This window comes from Centroberyx gerrardi, chromosome 5 (assembly GCF_048128805.1).
Source record: "Centroberyx gerrardi isolate f3 chromosome 5, fCenGer3.hap1.cur.20231027, whole genome shotgun sequence".
NCBI classification, from domain to species: Eukaryota; Metazoa; Chordata; class Actinopteri; order Beryciformes; family Berycidae; genus Centroberyx; species Centroberyx gerrardi.
This window is the reverse complement of record NC_136001.1, coordinates 21,166,432-21,182,804: the sequence shown is the minus strand read 5'-3', so window position 1 is coordinate 21,182,804 and position 16,373 is coordinate 21,166,432. Positions and strand designations below refer to the sequence as shown.

Sequence of the window (16,373 nt, the reverse complement as noted above, 5' to 3'; positions counted from 1 at the left end):
TATGTGTAAGCATGGCTAAAGTACATGATTCACATCTGTTTCGCACACACACACACATGCACTTGTACACGCACACACACACACACACACTTGCAGACACGCAGACATTAACTGAATTTCTCCTATCTGTTGCTACATTGAGACAAGATGACCATTTCAGCCACCAGTCTGAAATCAAGTGAAATGATCTCTGAATGTGGACTGTAAATCGAAGTGTGTGTATTGGGCCACAGCCTCCTGCCTCGCTTCTTCGCTCTGAGATGGATTTTCAATACGGCCGTAGACACCAAACGAGAAAAGTCATGAATATATTGATCGGAACTGATGATACACCCAACACCATGAACATAATCCAGCATGTTGTATGTGTGTCTGTGTGTGTGTGTGTGTGTGTGTGTGTGTGTGTGTGAAAGTGTCTGTGTCCATGTGTTGGCCCTTCAGGTTGTGTTGACGCGTACGTAGGCTCAATGAAAAGTGTTACGTTGTTAGTTTTACCCGCACAGCCTCTGACTCCAGCTAAGGGAGAGGCATCAAGTTGTCGGGAACAGTCCCTTAACACACACAGTATATCAATACCGAGGTTTAGCTCTGAGATTTTCCCTGAGCCAGAGCTTGTGACAGAACCTCATCATGTCCCGCTAATGAGCTCAGACGTCTTCTTTTGCTGCCATCATGGCTCTCCTCCTTCACTGTCCAGTCACACACCGATTTGCAACAACCATTTTTCTACTTCTGGTGGGAGATGCAGTTTGCATTTTTTTGAAAGATAATACTGACTTTAATTTGCAGTGACTATATCCATGTAAAGATGTTTTTGCAGGTGACTGTGGCCATTCTGTTATTGATGTTATACCATGCCATATGCCATTTATGTTTTCTGTGCCTTACGTTGTGTCTGTTTCATTTATGCTCTCGACACGCATGAGACAATTTATCAGAATTCCCCTTTTGAATCCAAGCTCATGAATGTGCTGCTCCACATGATGCAAACAGCAATCTGACTGGATTTCTTATGAAACCTTTCCACATGGGCAGTCCAGTGCAAAATGTTGTTACTCATTTAATGATATGCAGATACTGCAGATACCACATGCTAACTTAGTGCACTGACTGTGCATCTTTGTATGTAAGTGAAGGTAACATACTGCTGTAAGTCCCAACATGCAGATCCAGGGTCTCTCTGTGTGTTACGAAAACCCCTGTAGCAATGACAGAAACAGACACGTGTCACTTTGTTTGTAATTCAGATTTTGCATTCAGTGTAATTCCAAATATGTCTGTGTAACCAAATTATTATAGAAAAAGAATATTATAATCTGTTTTTTTTTTTGTTTTTACATGATAGTATGCCTGGACAGGTACGATGCAAAACTCCTTTGAACACATCTATTGTAGCTGTAGTGCCATGCAAGAGGAGAGGTTCAGTAGTAGCATATTGTTAGAACGACACACTTCTAAATATGCGTGGCAGAGGTAGACTTCACTGTCCCAACAAGCGACGCAGACCCCACTGTGTGGCTTTTGAAGCTTGATAGCATGGCTGTGTCCTGGTAAGACTTGGATGTGAATCTGATCAACACATCATTATTGTGCTGTGACTGAACTGACATCCCAACACTGTATATTGTACAGACGCGCCTCTGAGCGGCTATACATAACCTCTGTGCCACGCTGCATCCTACTCTGTGTGTGTTCTCCGGCACTGTTACCTTTGTTCATTAACAGTATGGATTCATTGATGTCATTGTACTTTGCAAGCTGAGCTGTGTGTATTTGTTATGTATGATATCAGCATAGATTTACTCTGCCCTAGAAGACCATGAAACACAATAAAAAAAAAACAAAGTGTCAGGATTATGCTGCTGTCACTGAGTCGCAGTAAAACCGGTGCCTTCTTTATTGCCTCCATGTACATTACAAGAAATCCCAGAACTCAACCCAGCAGAACCAATTTAACTGGCGATGACATCTGTTGTGATATGTGTTCGCTTTTCAGGTTGTTGTTTTTTTTTTTTACATTTTACTTGATTACTGATCTCAGGACTTCTGCAGCATTTGTGTCTAACTCCAACTTACAGTATCACAGAACCAGATTCAGACTCCATATGTTATTCCAAGTTATATTCAGCTTATTCAAAATGTACAAATATCTCCCAATGCTGCAACAGGTGAACAAAGACTAACCTGTTGGGGCATCATTTCTGATTCAGGTCTAGTATCAGCACTATGAAATAAAGATAATTGGATGTAAACACCTTTGAGGAGTCCATAATTAAAAAAGCTTTAGGAGAGTTGATCACTTTGACAAATATTGATTGCGCTGTCCGAGATCATATAGCATTATGTAGGTGAATCCTGTTTCAATCATAAGACATGCTACTGTACCTGCTGCTCACTCTGCCCTCAGCACACCGCCCCGCTGAAACTGAAATATTGGCCGAACAGAGGTCTCACCTCACCAGAATAAAAACATGGAGATGGATCTTTAATTAAAGGTGAGAGGTAATACTATTCTGGATGTGAAGGTTTTTTTTGCTGAATCTGGCGCACACGGGGAGGCTTGGGAGATGTTGTATCTCAGCACCCCCCCAACTACCACCACCACCACCACCCACCCACCCACCCACCCACACACACACACACACACACACACACACACACACACTGTCCCTGTGCTCTCTCTCCTAGCAGATTCCAGCGTTAAGTTAATTGGACAGGGAGAGAGGGCTGAGGAGGGAAGCGTTCAGCCCCATTAGCAATCCCCCAGTGGAGGGCTGAGCCGAGAGGATCACAGACTCACAAATAGGAGGATTAAAATAATCAATAGGCTTCGCTCTCAGCACATACGCGCGCACCACACACACACACACATACACGCACACAAGCATACACGCGCACGCACGCACGCACACGAGCAAATACAAACACACAAAAAGTCTATAGGAGTACTAAAGGAATACTATATTTCAAGGAATACTGGAAACTAGACGTGCTCCCTACAATGTTGTATCTGTACTTTCACACAAATTAGGCCGGGTGTAATTCACACACACACGTGCGCGCGCGCACACACGCACGCACACGCACACACACACACACACACACACACACATACACACACCTATTCCCCGTTAATTAAGGTTAGCGTATGCCTCTGACTAGATGAGGACCAGTTAAAAGGTCAGGGAGAAGAATATAGTCTGATACATCTGGCTCGGTATTTCTGTGTCTTTGTCTTTATTGAGTTTCCCATTTATGCGGCTGGGATTTAGATGTATTCTACTTTTCATATTCACCACAGAATAGTATTTTAGCAGGCGGACTCATTATGATCAACTTTACAACACTTTAACGAAAAATTGACATAATATTCTATAATAATCCTAGTCTTAAACGTGTCTGTGGTGCACAGTGACTTTATATAGACCTTTATATAGACATATTGTATTTTATGGTATGTTTTTTTTATCTCTTATGCTATAATTACATCATTTTCTGTGGTGTAATTTTGACATATGTATTTACTGTATGACATTTTTAGGTTTTACTGTGATATCTGTATAGTATCCTTCTAAAATGTATTATAGGATTACTATAGTTAATTTCTTATGGGCATATTTATTGAATAAGACGTGCATTAGTGGCTCTGCTCTGTCATGTTTTTATGTCTATGATTTCTTTCATCTTGAACTTTGATCTTGAGCTATGTAACCCTTGAAATCACTTGAAATCGCTCAGATTATGGAAGAATAGTTTGTGATATAAAATATCCTCTACACAACTCCGCCACCTGCTGTACATGTGGCTTTATTACAACAGCTGTAATGGACAGCAGCTGTAATGTCATCTCTTGGCCGCTGGGGGGCAGGCGGCGTCGACTAGTTGTCTGCAGGCAAAGATGGCGGTGCGGAAGAAAGACGGCGGCCCGAATGTAAAATATTTTGAAGCGTCTGATACCGTTTCGCAGTTTGATAATGTCCGCGTCTGGCTGGGAAAGAATTACAAAAAGGTATTGACCCCATTTTTCGTAATCATGCACTCTAAATCTCTATTTTTACACTGAAACGTGGGGACTAACCTCTTCGGCAGAAGGAGTGACAAAGAGAGGAGGGAGGGTGTGAGATGGGCTGCTGAATGTCCAGCTGTTTAATCCACATGAGCCGGAATACAAAAGGATGCTGAGGCAACGTCTTCAGCAGATGCAGGCGTGAATGGCGTTATCACTCTGCATTATTGTGTCTAAACCTATCCGAAAGTGGGACACAGGTTGGCTTGCGAGGATGGATTTTTTGCAAGAGGGGTGAAATTAGCCAGCCAGCTAGCTAGCCAGTTAGCTAGGTAGCTAACAGTAATGCAGCTCCCAGTGCTCAAATCCAGATGTTGCCTTTTTTTGTGGCGCGCCTCTCTGACTGCAGCCATGGCCCGTTTGGACTAATGTTGCTTGTAGTGTTGGTTGTCAAACTTATTTTTCAAACCTGTTTACAAAATAACGACTATTTGTTTCAAAATACTATTGACAGTGATGATAAAATGAGCTATATTGTTGATATAATTTCCATAATCCAAACAACATAATCCATGCTATAACAGCATTGCATCTTCCATGACACGACTCACACTACACACACAGTAGCCTAACTGTTGCCCTCAGTGTGGCTCAGCCTTGACTCAGCCTCCCTGCTCTCCCTCCCCAGTACATCCAGGCGGAGCCCCCCACCAACAAGTCCCTGTCCAGCCTGGTGGTCCAGCTGCTCCAGTTCCAGGAGGAGGTGTTCGGCCGGCATGTCAGCAACCCTCCGCTCACCAAGCTGCCGGTACGTCTCCCTCTCTCTCTTACACACACACTCACACACACTCTCTCTCTCTCTCACACAAACACATCAGCACTTTCCTCCCTGATTCACCTTGCTGTTGCTTTGTTTTGTGTCTCCAGATGAAGTGTTTCCTGGACTTTAAATCAGGCGGGGCTCTCTGCCACATTCTGGCTGCTGCCTACAAGTTCAAGAGTGACCAAGGATGGTAAGAGCTTCTTTCTAACCGGCTTGATACTGGAGGGGGGATAATCAGGCACTTAGCTGATATAATAGGGAAATGAGTGATAAAGTGTGTAGCTAGCTAGTGTTACAGTATTTAATGGGATACTGGCTATGTTGCCGTTTCGTGTGTAACTCCAGTCTAATTTCCTGGTAGGCGCAGGTTTGACTTCCAGAATCCGTCGAGGATGGACCGCAATGTGGAGATGTTCATGACCATAGAGAAATCCTTGGTACAGGTGAGTCGGCCTCATGGCTTCTGTTTATTTTTTATTTTCATAAATTATGACCTTGACAAACACCATACAATTATGACTTTCATTTTCCATTCTAATCTTGTGAAAATGAGAAGGGGTGATTTTTTTATAGATGTAGAGCTTGGTAATTTGTGTTTGGAGACCTAAGTTCACTCAAAGACAAACTCCTACAATTCATTCCTACAATTGTACTACATTTCCAATTGTAATTGTTGTTTTTGGTAGAGGAGGTCCTGAGCACTTAGGCCAGATGATGAATTTTCATTGCATTTGCATTCTTCGAGCTGTGGAGGCACCGCAGCTAAATTAATAAAAAGGAAACACATTGTGGTTCAGAGGTTATATGTTCATGAAGTATCTGAGAGTAGGTCTGCTGCTGTGAGGACAGCCTGAGCCTTACAGTTAGTGATAGTGAAGGGCATATCTCAACTTCCCTCATTCACACACCTACTCTGTTTCTCCACTTCAGAACAACTGCTTGACTAGACCTGTGATCTACCTGAGCTCTGACATCGAGCCCAAACTGCTGGGGAAACTGAAAGACATCATCAAAAGACACCAGGTATGTTGTTTTTTTTTCAAAAGTGATGAACGGTCAGTATCATAGACAGAAACTAAGCCTAGTCCCGGACCTAAAAGTTGTATTTGAGAGCTTAACTGAGATAAAAGTCCTTTTCTTGTAGTAGGCTTAACCCATGTCTCTGAAACTTACCCCAGTTGTGTCACCTTGGATGAAGCAAAGATGTTAAATGTTATTTTGTATGGACTTTATCTTTTGCAGGGCTCAGTGACTGAGGACAAGGCCTCTGGCTCCCATGTGGTAGTTCCCATTCCCACCAGTCTGGAGGAAGGTGAGGCTTCAATCCTCCTGTTTGTGCCCAGAATGTTGTATTTGTTGTCGGTGATTCTGGTGTACCAGCTAGCTTTGTGTTAATATCCTCTTCTCTCTCTGGTTCAGAGGAGTGGGTGCGTCCTGTGATGAAGAGAGATAAGCAAGTGCTTCTCCACTGGGGCTATTTTCCTGACAGGTTGGTTCTGAGTGGAAGCGCAGTGGCACATCACCAGCAGAAAAAACATCAGCACCACATGCCGTTTTTGACTTGACTGAAAACAAACTGTTGCCTTTGGCTACTGTAAAACCTTCATACATAGAACTCCCACACTGCCGAGTTTAACTGCTATGTGTACAGTTTCTTGGAGCCGCTCCATGGCCTGTTTTCTAAAAGCATAAGTTGCACATTGCCCTTCCTGTGCTGTTTCAACAAGCCCACACTTGTAATCTCTCCTCTGACCTTTGACCTTGCTCCTCTCACTGTGCAGTTATGACACCTGGATCTCAGCCAGTGAGATAGAGGCTGCTGTGGAGGATCCTCCCAGCCCAGAGAAGCCCAGGAAGGTAATTCATTTTATGTCTGCTCCATTGTTAAAGTCTAGTTCTTTCCCTTGTCTTTGTTGTTTTGTGTCTTGCCTATGTGTCTTTTGATCTGTCTAGCCTTTCCTTATTTGTACTAAACTTGGCAGTGGATTATGCATATAGAGTTGATAGCTTCCTTGTTTGATAGCTTCCTTGTTTGACGTCATTACTCTTTTCCCATTTGTCCCTCTGTGCATAAGATCCAAACATCAAGTGCAGTTGCAAATTGGCACTTGGAGCAGCAGAGCTTACTCTGGCACCTCACTGAACCGTAAATTCAGAGCAGTGTCAGAAGTCCTGATTGTGTATTCAGAGCATCACTCGCTTGGGGCGTTCAGAGCACACTAGGACCCAGTAGGAAGAGCAGTGAAGCATTCAAATGTTTACAGCGGTACTCAAACAATATTAAGCCAACTGGCTTAGTTTGGTATCAAGCTTGCTGCCACTTTATAAACACAGTGGAAATAACCTTTCCTCAGACCACAGCTTGTCACAGACTAATAATTTACAAGCTAACTCAACAACTTAGTCTTTTCTCAATGACTATTAAGTTAATGTGATTGTTCCAAACAAAATTGCCACGTGGCTGTCCATTGGTTCTGTGTAGACATGCTGCTAGATTGAACTCACATTCACCAACGAAAATCACTTTAGAATTGTTTTTACTTTGACACAGATAATTTTAAACAATCATTTTCCCCAAACAGATGCATTTTATTGTTGATCCAGCAGCCATTAGTTTCCCAAACTCTCTGGTGTGTCAGCCAGTAACCCCACCTAGGGACTAGAAAATACCATGTGTTGCATTCACAGCAACATTAGTTCCGCTAGATAAATAGTTCTGCTAAATAGTGCTTTAATTTCATTTTTTGACAACATTCCAATTCACACTGAGATTTAAAAGTTCGCCATGAGACTTGAACAAGTGTTACCTGGAAATGCTTCACGCTGCTGGGTTGGGGTGGGGTCACACAGGTGGTTGACATGCTGAGTGAACATGGTCCATTGTCATGTCATGGAAAATGTGTGACATATGTCCTGTTTGTCCACAGGTCCATGCCAAGTGGATCCTAGACCTGGACCAGTATAACGAGTGGATGAATGAGGAGGACTATGAAGTGGGAGAAGGCGGCCCTAAGAGGAAGAGGATCTCAGCCAAGACCCTGACAGACGAGGTGACCACGCCTGACGAGCGGAGGGACAAGAAGCCTGGCAGTGCCAAGAAGAGGAAGCGCTCACCGTCGCCCTCGCCCACCCCTCCGCCCCAGGAGAGCAAGAAGAAGAACACCAAAAAAGGGTCTGTGACCGGCCATGTCCTGATACGTGATATCACATTACACAGCTGTTGTAGAGTGATGTGTTGCTCTAGATGTTTGTCATAGACCCAGCAAAACCATTGGTATCACAGATACTGTGCAATATATTGTGTGTGACGTGTGTGTGTGTGTGTGTGTGTGTGTGTGTGTGTGTGTGCTGACAGGCCAACAACCCCATACACCAAGTCTAAACGGGGCCAGAGGGAGGAGGAACAGGAGGATCTTACTAAGGATTTGGATGAAGCATCACCTGTACCAGCGACAGAGGAAGGCAACCCAGCTAAGACAAGTACACAGCACACACTTCCACCTATGTGCAATACATACATAAAAATCCAATCAATTTTGGATAAGCATTAAAATTAACTTCAGTTGTACTCTTTCGATTAAGACACAGTGTTTGTTGTCCATTGCTAACTGAAGAACAGTTTTTGACTGATGTTGCTCTAAAAGCCAGTCTTCCTTTCTCTTTGTAGCGAACACCAAGAAAGACTCTGACTCAACTCCAGTCAAGGGAGGAACGGACATGGGTGAGTTTCTTGAGCAGTTTATTGTTTTACTGTGTTCAATTTGTATTCAGTGTATTTTTCTCAGTATTAAAAGAAAACAGAATATAGTTGCCTTTCTGATCTCTTTTATGTCTCTATTTTGTTTCTCTACTCCTCTGTCTTTCTGTCATTTAAACCTCTTATTCTGATTTGGACAGATGAGCAAGAGGATGAGTCCATGGAAACAACAGGAAAGGTAAGGTAAAAGCGGAAAGTGTGCAAAATTAGAACGGTAGTCCTCGTTGTCTTGAGGATAGTGACTGTATGAACGTGTGTGTGTGTGTGTGTGTGTGTGTGTGTGTGTGTGTGTGTGTACGAACAGGAGGAGGAGGAAGGCTCTCCGAGTGTGAAGGGTGAACCAGTGAAAGGCTCAGACCTCCATGAGGACAATGTGACTGAGCAGACCCACCACATTATCATACCCAGCTACGCTGCCTGGTTCGACTACAACAGGTACAAAGAAACCACCAGGGGTCCTTGAAAGGGGTTCCCGGCAGTCCCCAGCAAAATGACGAATATTGTAATTTCAATATTATTTCCGTCCCTAGAAGCCACAACAAGGGAATGTATGAGGATGACTGGTTTGTTCGTAGATTCCGTTCTCCCCATTCCCCACATACAGTGTAGACAGTTGTGTACAGTAATTCTGTATAAAATCATATCTTACAACAAAAAAATTCTCAAATAGGATTGTCTGGGATAAAGCCGTCTAATGACAATCTAGTTGTGGTCCGTGACATGAAAAGGTTTGGGAACCCCCTACTGTAACTAGTTACTTTCAGTCCAGCCGAACACGAAACCAGCTGATTTCACTCATTAGCACGCCTTCAACCTAATTGGTGCTGGTCTAGTATTTGGTTGGAATGAAAATTTGCATACTCTTGGTCCTAGATGGCATGTGATAGGGGACCACTGATCTGGTCTAAAGACAAATCATTCAAATGTACAGTTTTGCGATGCATGTTCATATTGTCATCACGTCTTCCCCCAGTGTTCATGCTATTGAGCGCAGAGCCCTTCCAGAGTTCTTCAATGGCAAGAACAAATCCAAAACACCTGAGATGTAAGTATTAATTCATAATATATTAGACATTTATAACAGGCATCGATTCTCTGACATATGTTTATGCAGTCAAACAAATGCAGTCATTTCATTTTGATATGTTAAGTCTTAGTTTTGACATCTCAGTCATTTTTCTCTCTGCCTCCATCTTCCCCCAGTTACCTGGCCTACAGGAACTTCATGATTGACACGTACCGGCTGAACCCTCAGGAGTACCTCACCTCCACCGCCTGTCGCAGGAACCTGGCAGGAGATGTGTGTGCGATTATGAGGTCAGTGAAAGGTTGAATGTGAATAATACATTTGTAATTACACTAGAGCCGTAATTGTCTATATCTGTACAGTTGTTGCTCACAATGGCTGTTTGTTTCGGTCAAAGTTTTGTCAATGAGGCATTCTCCCTTTGCTTCTTCTCCTGCAGAGTCCATGCATTCCTGGAGCAGTGGGGACTGATCAACTACCAGGTGGACTCTGAGAGCCGGCCCACACCCATGGGTCCCCCACCAACCTCTCACTTCCATGTCCTGGCAGACACTCCGTCCAGCCTGGTGCCCCTGCAGCCCAAGGCCTCCCAGGTCCGCACACTCATAGACTCACACAGACTCTCTCTCTCTCTCTCTCTCTCTCTCTCTCTCTCTCTCTCTCTCTCTCTCTCTCTCTCTCTCTCTCTCTCTCTCTCTCTCTCTCTCTCTCACACACACACACACACACAGATATTCTGGACTATTTAATATTTGTTCCTTTGTCATTGTCTCCCTGTAGACCCCAGCTACCCAGCAGATGCTGTCCTTCCCAGATAAGGTGAAGGACAAGCCAGCAGACCTGCAGAACTTTGGGCTGCGGACAGACATGTACAGCAAGAAGACTGGCTCTACGAAGGTATAAGTCCAAGAGGATGAATAAAAGAATGCCTCCATTGCTGTAATTTACAATGACCTATTAATGTAGTGGTGGTGATGTTTTTTTTATTTACAGAGTAAGAGCGCAGCAAGCTCCATGAGAGAGTGGACAGAACAGGAAACACTACTGCTACTTGAGGTACAACATCCCTCCTCAAAAACAGTACTGTGAAGGCGTAACAATATTGTCAACAAAAACACAAAGCTCATAAAAGCAGTAGTAATAATGAACTTTGAAACGTTGCCCTCGCTGTCCTCAGGGCCTGGAGATGTACAAGGACGACTGGAACAAGGTGTCGGAACACGTGGGCAGCCGCACGCAGGACGAGTGCATCCTTCACTTCCTGCGGCTGCCCATCGAAGACCCCTACCTGGAGGACAGCTCCTCCACCCTGGGCCCTCTGGCCTTCCAGCCAGTACCTTTCAGCCAGGCAGGAAACCCCGTCATGAGCACCGTGGCCTTCCTTGCCTCTGTGGTTGACCCTCGAGTGGCCTCGGCCGCAGCCAAATCTGCTCTGGGTGAGCAGCAGCATCTTACTTACTAATTTCCCTACTGTACAGACATCAAATACAGCCGGATAATATTATTAATAGCTAGTACCAATAGCTGAATAGCCATAGTGAAGACGAGCGTGTTCCTACTCAAAGTACAGAATGGACATGAGCTAATAGCCAGTCCTTTGATAAGATAAAGGTGTGATTCAAAAGTTTTCTTCACATTAATAACCTCCGTGTCCCTTTCCCCCTCAGAGGAGTTTTCCCGTATGAAGGAGGAGGTTCCTGCAGCGCTTGTCGAGGCCCATGTGCGGCGGGTGGAGGAGGCAGCGAGGGCCAGCGGCCGACAGGACCCTCTCTATGGCCTGGAGGGTAGTGGCATCGCAGGCACGGGCCTGGAGGAGGGAGACAAACCTGGTAGGATGGACACACACATATACTGTATGCATACACAAAAAAACACAAGGCATTCAATATTGCAGGAGAGAAAAGAGAGAAAGGTAGAATCCCATAACCAGGCTGGACAGACTGAAAAAGGCAGAGAGAGACAATGATGAGACAGAGAAAGCAAATAATGGGTTCTGACTTGTCTTCTCTCCCTTCCCTCAAGATGAAAACAGTGAGGAAAGTAAGAGCGACAGCCAATCAAATGAAGAGAAGAGGGAGACCAAGGTATGATGTGTGTTTGTTACAGTGTGATTGTGTTTCCTTATTGTGATGGTTTCTGTTCATGATCTGCTATGAGCCTCACTATGTTATGTTCAATTCCCTAGCAGGACAACAAAGACGGAGCGATTGAGGAGGAGGAGAAGCAGGGGGAGAATGGGAAGAAGGAAGAAGAGAGAGGGAGAGAACCCGAAGGAGAGAGAGAGGCTGAGAAAACAGACTCGGAGATGGGTACGAAAGTTGATGTCTCTCAGCTACAGGAAAAATAGCGTTGTTCTTTTCGTAAGTTGAAAAAATAACACCTTTTGATCTGTTTCTCTTAGGTGACGGAGAGAAGGAAAAGGATGGAAAGGAGGGAACGGAGGAGGGACAGAGAGAAGGAGAGAGCGAGGGAGAAAGGAAGGCGAAGGTGGAGCGTGATGTGGGAGAGGGGAACCTGGCCACTGCTGCTGCATCCGCCCTGGCTGCTGCTGCTGTCAAAGCCAAGGTATTAATCACAGTACATCCACTGACTATATCCTCCACCAGTCTCTCTAGCATTTTTTCTAACCTCATTTTATCCTTTCTTCCTCTTTCTGCCTGTGTCTTCATAGCACCTGGCTGCAGTGGAAGAGCGGAAAATCAAATCCCTGGTGGCTCTGCTGGTGGAGACCCAGATGAAGAAGCTGGAGATTAAACTGCGACACTTTGAAGAACTGGAAACCATCATGGACAGAGAGAGGGAGGCTGTGAGTGAGGCATTCTGGGACATGTAGTATCAATAGAGAGTGGACAACGTGATAAGGCAGTGTGTGTGGTTATCTTGCAACCTTGAATGTTTCCGTGTGTCTTTGTGCATAGTTGGAGTACCAGCGGCAGCAGCTGCTGGCAGACCGTCAGTCTTTCCACATGGAGCAGTTGAAGTACGCTGAGATGAGGGCTCGGCAGCAGCACTTCCAACAAATTCAGCACCAGCAGCACAGCCAGACTGGCGGCCCTCACGCCAACCAGGCTGCCACGGGCCCGCAACCCCAGGCCCTGGCAGCAACTCAGCAAGCTCCCAGCACTCCGGCGCCGCAGCCTGCGCCCAGCCCAGCGCCTCCTGCCGCCTCTGCCCAGCCTCCGGAGTCCCAACCCCCTCCAGGTCCTCACACCTCGCCCCCGGGCCCCCCAGGCCAAACCCCTGCTGCCCACTCCAGCTCCAGCACTACTCCAGCACTCCATGGTGAGTGATGCCTCAGTGCTGCTGAGTTAAAGCACCACAGTTGTTAATGTTTAGGCTTATGATAAAGGAAGCATTGTAGTGTCATTTCCTCCCATGTCATAGCTGTATTTGTTTACTTATTTATTGCTGACTTTTAACCTGCAGTTAACAGTTAACATGCCAACATGTCAAGCTGACACAGTCACAAAAGGTGTGCAGTTGTTGGTGCTACTTTTTTTTTTTTTTTTTTTTACAGTCATCTAAAAATAAGCAGTGTGCTTCATACCTCAGATATTATTATTACATCAGGCTTAGTAATTTGACCCGACAACCTCACTGAATTTTATGACAGCTAATGTGAAAGTAGGTTAAGTGTGACTCACTGGCTGATCAGATAGCTCAGTGAAACATTTATCATCAAGTGCACTCCAACATTTCTTTGATAGTTGTAAAGTACACACAGTATTGCAACTTCTTGTACAATGTTGTGTTGTAGTAAAAAAGAATACTACATCCAATAAGTGCAATAGCGCAAAACAAATATCCTGTTGTGCCATTGTGTTACCGGAGAGCAGAATCACATTTCTATCAAAATATTTGCAATACATGACTTGCATGATTTATTTCCGTTAGTCTATGTGTCAATAGGTGCTTTGCTGTCCATCCTGAATAGACTTGTCATTATTTTGGCTGGTGCCACGCTCCTCTCTATCTCATGAGCTAAGCAGCATTTACTGTGGCTCTGCCTCTACCTGTAATTCATTGAATAGATAGACTAGACAAAATGGCAGAGCTCTTCTTTCTCCATTATGCAGGGCAGAACCTTTGTTTTACATGACTTTAATTAGTCTCATGTAAGATAGTATAGTCATATCTTTTTCACATCAGCCTGCTGCAGGCCTTCACAAATTGTTAATAGATGTGACCTCAATTTGTATTCATTGTCCTAAAAAACAGAAATCCACCTGAACACCTGAACCAGAGAAAATGGTTTATATTCTGTACCAAACAGCTCCAAGTTGTTAAGATGTGTAACATTTTTCTCCTCTTACCTTGTTTTACCATCTCAGAGCCTAGCGCCCCTCTGCCCGGGGAAACACTCCACCCCTCAGCTCCAGTTCCCCCTCCACAGTGAGAGATAGAGAAAGAAATAATGGCTTGGGAATCTGATTGACTCTGACCACTTTGAATCCTGCCTGTATCATCTGAAATGAAGAAGTCATAAACCGAAGGAAGAGAACAAATTGACACTTTCAGTTTTTTTTTTTGACAGGACAAATGATGTGAGAAAGAAAAAAAAAGAAGCATTTCACTTAAGTCAAGCCACCTCTACTTGAATTGTCCGTTGGAAAAGAAATCCCTTCAAATTTAATCTGTACAAGGAAATGCCAATGAAGAACATTGATTTTCATACAGACACCCCCTCTCCCTGTATACTCTATATGACATAACATCTTGCTTCATTACTTTAACCTTAACACCAGAGATCTGGTAAATTAAGACGGTCTTGCCAGTAAGTTGCCACCCAAGGAAATGAAGAGAAAGCAAAGGACTCATATTGTGTTTTTAGTGTTTTGAACATTCTTCCTTTCATTTTCTTCAGCAGTTTGCCACAGCTTGTGAAGTTACATGCTTAACAATCTTTCCAGGGTACCTACATATTGCCCCCTTGTAGGTACTACTTAAAATATATGGAAGAAAAAAATGCACTTTGAATATGTTTCCCAAGGTCTCATTCAAAGCCTTGAAGCATTAATGGAATTGAACTTAAGCACTTATTGTCCCTTTGTTGTATTAAATACTTTTTCATACTTAAAAAGTTTGGGAAACTCAATTGGACATGTTACGTTTTTTAAAGATAATTCTTTTAAATTTTTTTAAATGGCCCACAGGTCAGTCTACAGGGTCTGGCCTGGAGGTCACATGTCTAAAGCCAATGTCTCTCTCCAGAGAAATGTCTGAAGGGAATGAAAACATTCAAATCAAAAACCCATTTGAAATCACTTCAAGTCGGTTTGGAAGCAGTTTGAGAATATGTACTGTAAAGTGGATTTTCTGTTACAATACTGTTACAAAAGCATTTTTTTTCCTGGAATGTCAGTATGTAAAAGTACTGATGAAGTGTAAAAAGCCCTTGGTGGCCTACATGGGTGAGGTCAGTGTCCTGGAAGGACTTTGTTTTAAGTTGCTGTCCTGTAATATGCTCCCTTCTCAACAGACTGATCCGATGCACTTATGAAATAATATATCAGTAAGGGGCTTCATGTGAGGTCAATTCTGTCCGGTCTGGGTGAAGTCAAAGCATCCAGGTTGTAGTTTTGTGAGGAATGTAGTATCGTAAAAAAAAAAAAAAAGACTGAAGAGGTCTGGAAAAATCATTTTAGCAGTGACCACAGACATGCTTATTCATAATTTGAATCATTTTTGTTAATTGCTAAACCAAAATCTTTTTTATAATCATGTTGATGTCAAGTTTACTCAGTGAGTTTTTGGGGTACATCCAGATGTGGTTGTTTGGGAAATTAGCAGATTTTTAGCAGCTTGTTTTTGCAGGTGCATTTCAAGTTACAGATCGAGGAAGGACAAAGCTGTAAAAGACAAGGGATCTCGCACCTTAAACAGCTGACAAAGGAGAATTTTGTCCTTTTATCTGCAACAGTATCCTCACTTTTTATCCTATCAATTTTTATATTTTTTACTGTCAGGTTTTCCATCTTCTTTCTTTGATATGTCTACATTGTAACTGTATATTATTACCTTTGTAGCCTATATTTACCCTCTCCACTATCGTATGTATGATTCTGACGGGTCTACTTGAGCCGTTATGTCTGAGATGTGACTGTGCGGATGTGTGTATGTGAATGCATGCCATTAAGATCCGTAACCCAGATATCCTTCAGTTTCTCAGTGCCATTTGTTTTGTTATTTCTCATGAAGGTTAAGAATTATGATTACTCATGTTCTCATTCAAAACTACTTCATTACGCACACGGCACATCACGTCAGTGTCCTGAAATATAATCAGATCAGAAGATGAAACTTTACAGTTATGTCCGGCTAGCCAGTATTAGAGAGCTCACCACAGTTGTGAGCATAAATGGACTTCTTTTATCTGTGTTATTACTACATTGTGTGGATTTTGTGATATGAAATAAGTGTGTCTGTTCAGTTTCTGTATGTTTTTCACTATGCTGAAGGTAGCAGCAATTGCATTGATTATTATACAGTAGAAATCAATTTTTCCTCAGTAAATCATCACAGTGTTGACAGTTACTCTGGCAGTTTGTATTGAATGGCAAAAACAAAAGATGTTCAGGTTTTACTTACAAAATGTTGGGGGGGAAAAAATAAAGATGTGAAGAGGAGTCATTGCGTAGAGAGTGTTTTGTTGTACTGTTAACGCACTACCAGACAGCCAGGTGTTCCTGGAGCCACTGGGCATACTGATCACACAGGAAACTAAGGCTAAACCTCATTGCATGTTACAGTGGTTACAGCT

General features: G+C 43.4%; 1 protein-coding gene across 4 annotated transcripts; it reads left to right on the top strand.

Annotated features, from left to right (window-relative positions):
* The first annotated feature begins 3,897 nt into the window (after positions 1-3,897).
* Positions 3,898-16,233, top strand: smarcc2 (SWI/SNF related BAF chromatin remodeling complex subunit C2). 4 transcript variants are annotated; one of them, XM_071916568.2, is made up of 26 exons: positions 3,898-4,009; positions 4,695-4,814; positions 4,934-5,019; positions 5,197-5,272; positions 5,760-5,852; positions 6,072-6,141; positions 6,249-6,318; positions 6,611-6,686; positions 7,757-8,001; positions 8,185-8,309; positions 8,497-8,550; positions 8,727-8,764; positions 8,891-9,021; positions 9,560-9,631; positions 9,790-9,903; positions 10,053-10,206; positions 10,394-10,510; positions 10,607-10,669; positions 10,791-11,049; positions 11,281-11,442; positions 11,636-11,697; positions 11,799-11,922; positions 12,015-12,178; positions 12,285-12,419; positions 12,532-12,895; positions 13,945-16,233. In XM_071916568.2, the coding sequence occupies exons 1-26, from the start codon at positions 3,899-3,901 to the stop codon at positions 14,007-14,009; spliced, it is 3,150 nt and encodes a 1,049-aa protein (XP_071772669.1). In that variant the 5' UTR covers position 3,898; the 3' UTR covers positions 14,010-16,233. The 4 variants fall into 4 exon arrangements, with proteins under 4 accessions (XP_071772669.1, XP_071772666.1, XP_071772665.1 ...); XM_071916565.2 differs by having other exon boundaries at positions 5,191-5,272; positions 8,894-9,021; XM_071916564.2 differs by having other exon boundaries at positions 5,191-5,272; positions 11,802-11,922.
* The last annotated feature ends 140 nt before the right edge of the window (positions 16,234-16,373 follow it).

Bases quoted from the DNA above. Each gene is read 5' to 3' on its own strand.
- smarcc2 (XM_071916563.2), top strand. From the start codon at position 3,899: ATGGCGGTGCGGAAGAAAGACGGCGGCCCGAATGTAAAATATTTTGAA. The intron at 4,815-4,933 runs GTACGTCTCCCT...TTGTGTCTCCAG, and splicing joins CTCCGCTCACCAAGCTGCCG to ATGAAGTGTTTCCTGGACTT. The intron at 12,896-13,944 runs GTGAGTGATGCC...TTACCATCTCAG, and splicing joins CACTACTCCAGCACTCCATG to AGCCTAGCGCCCCTCTGCCC.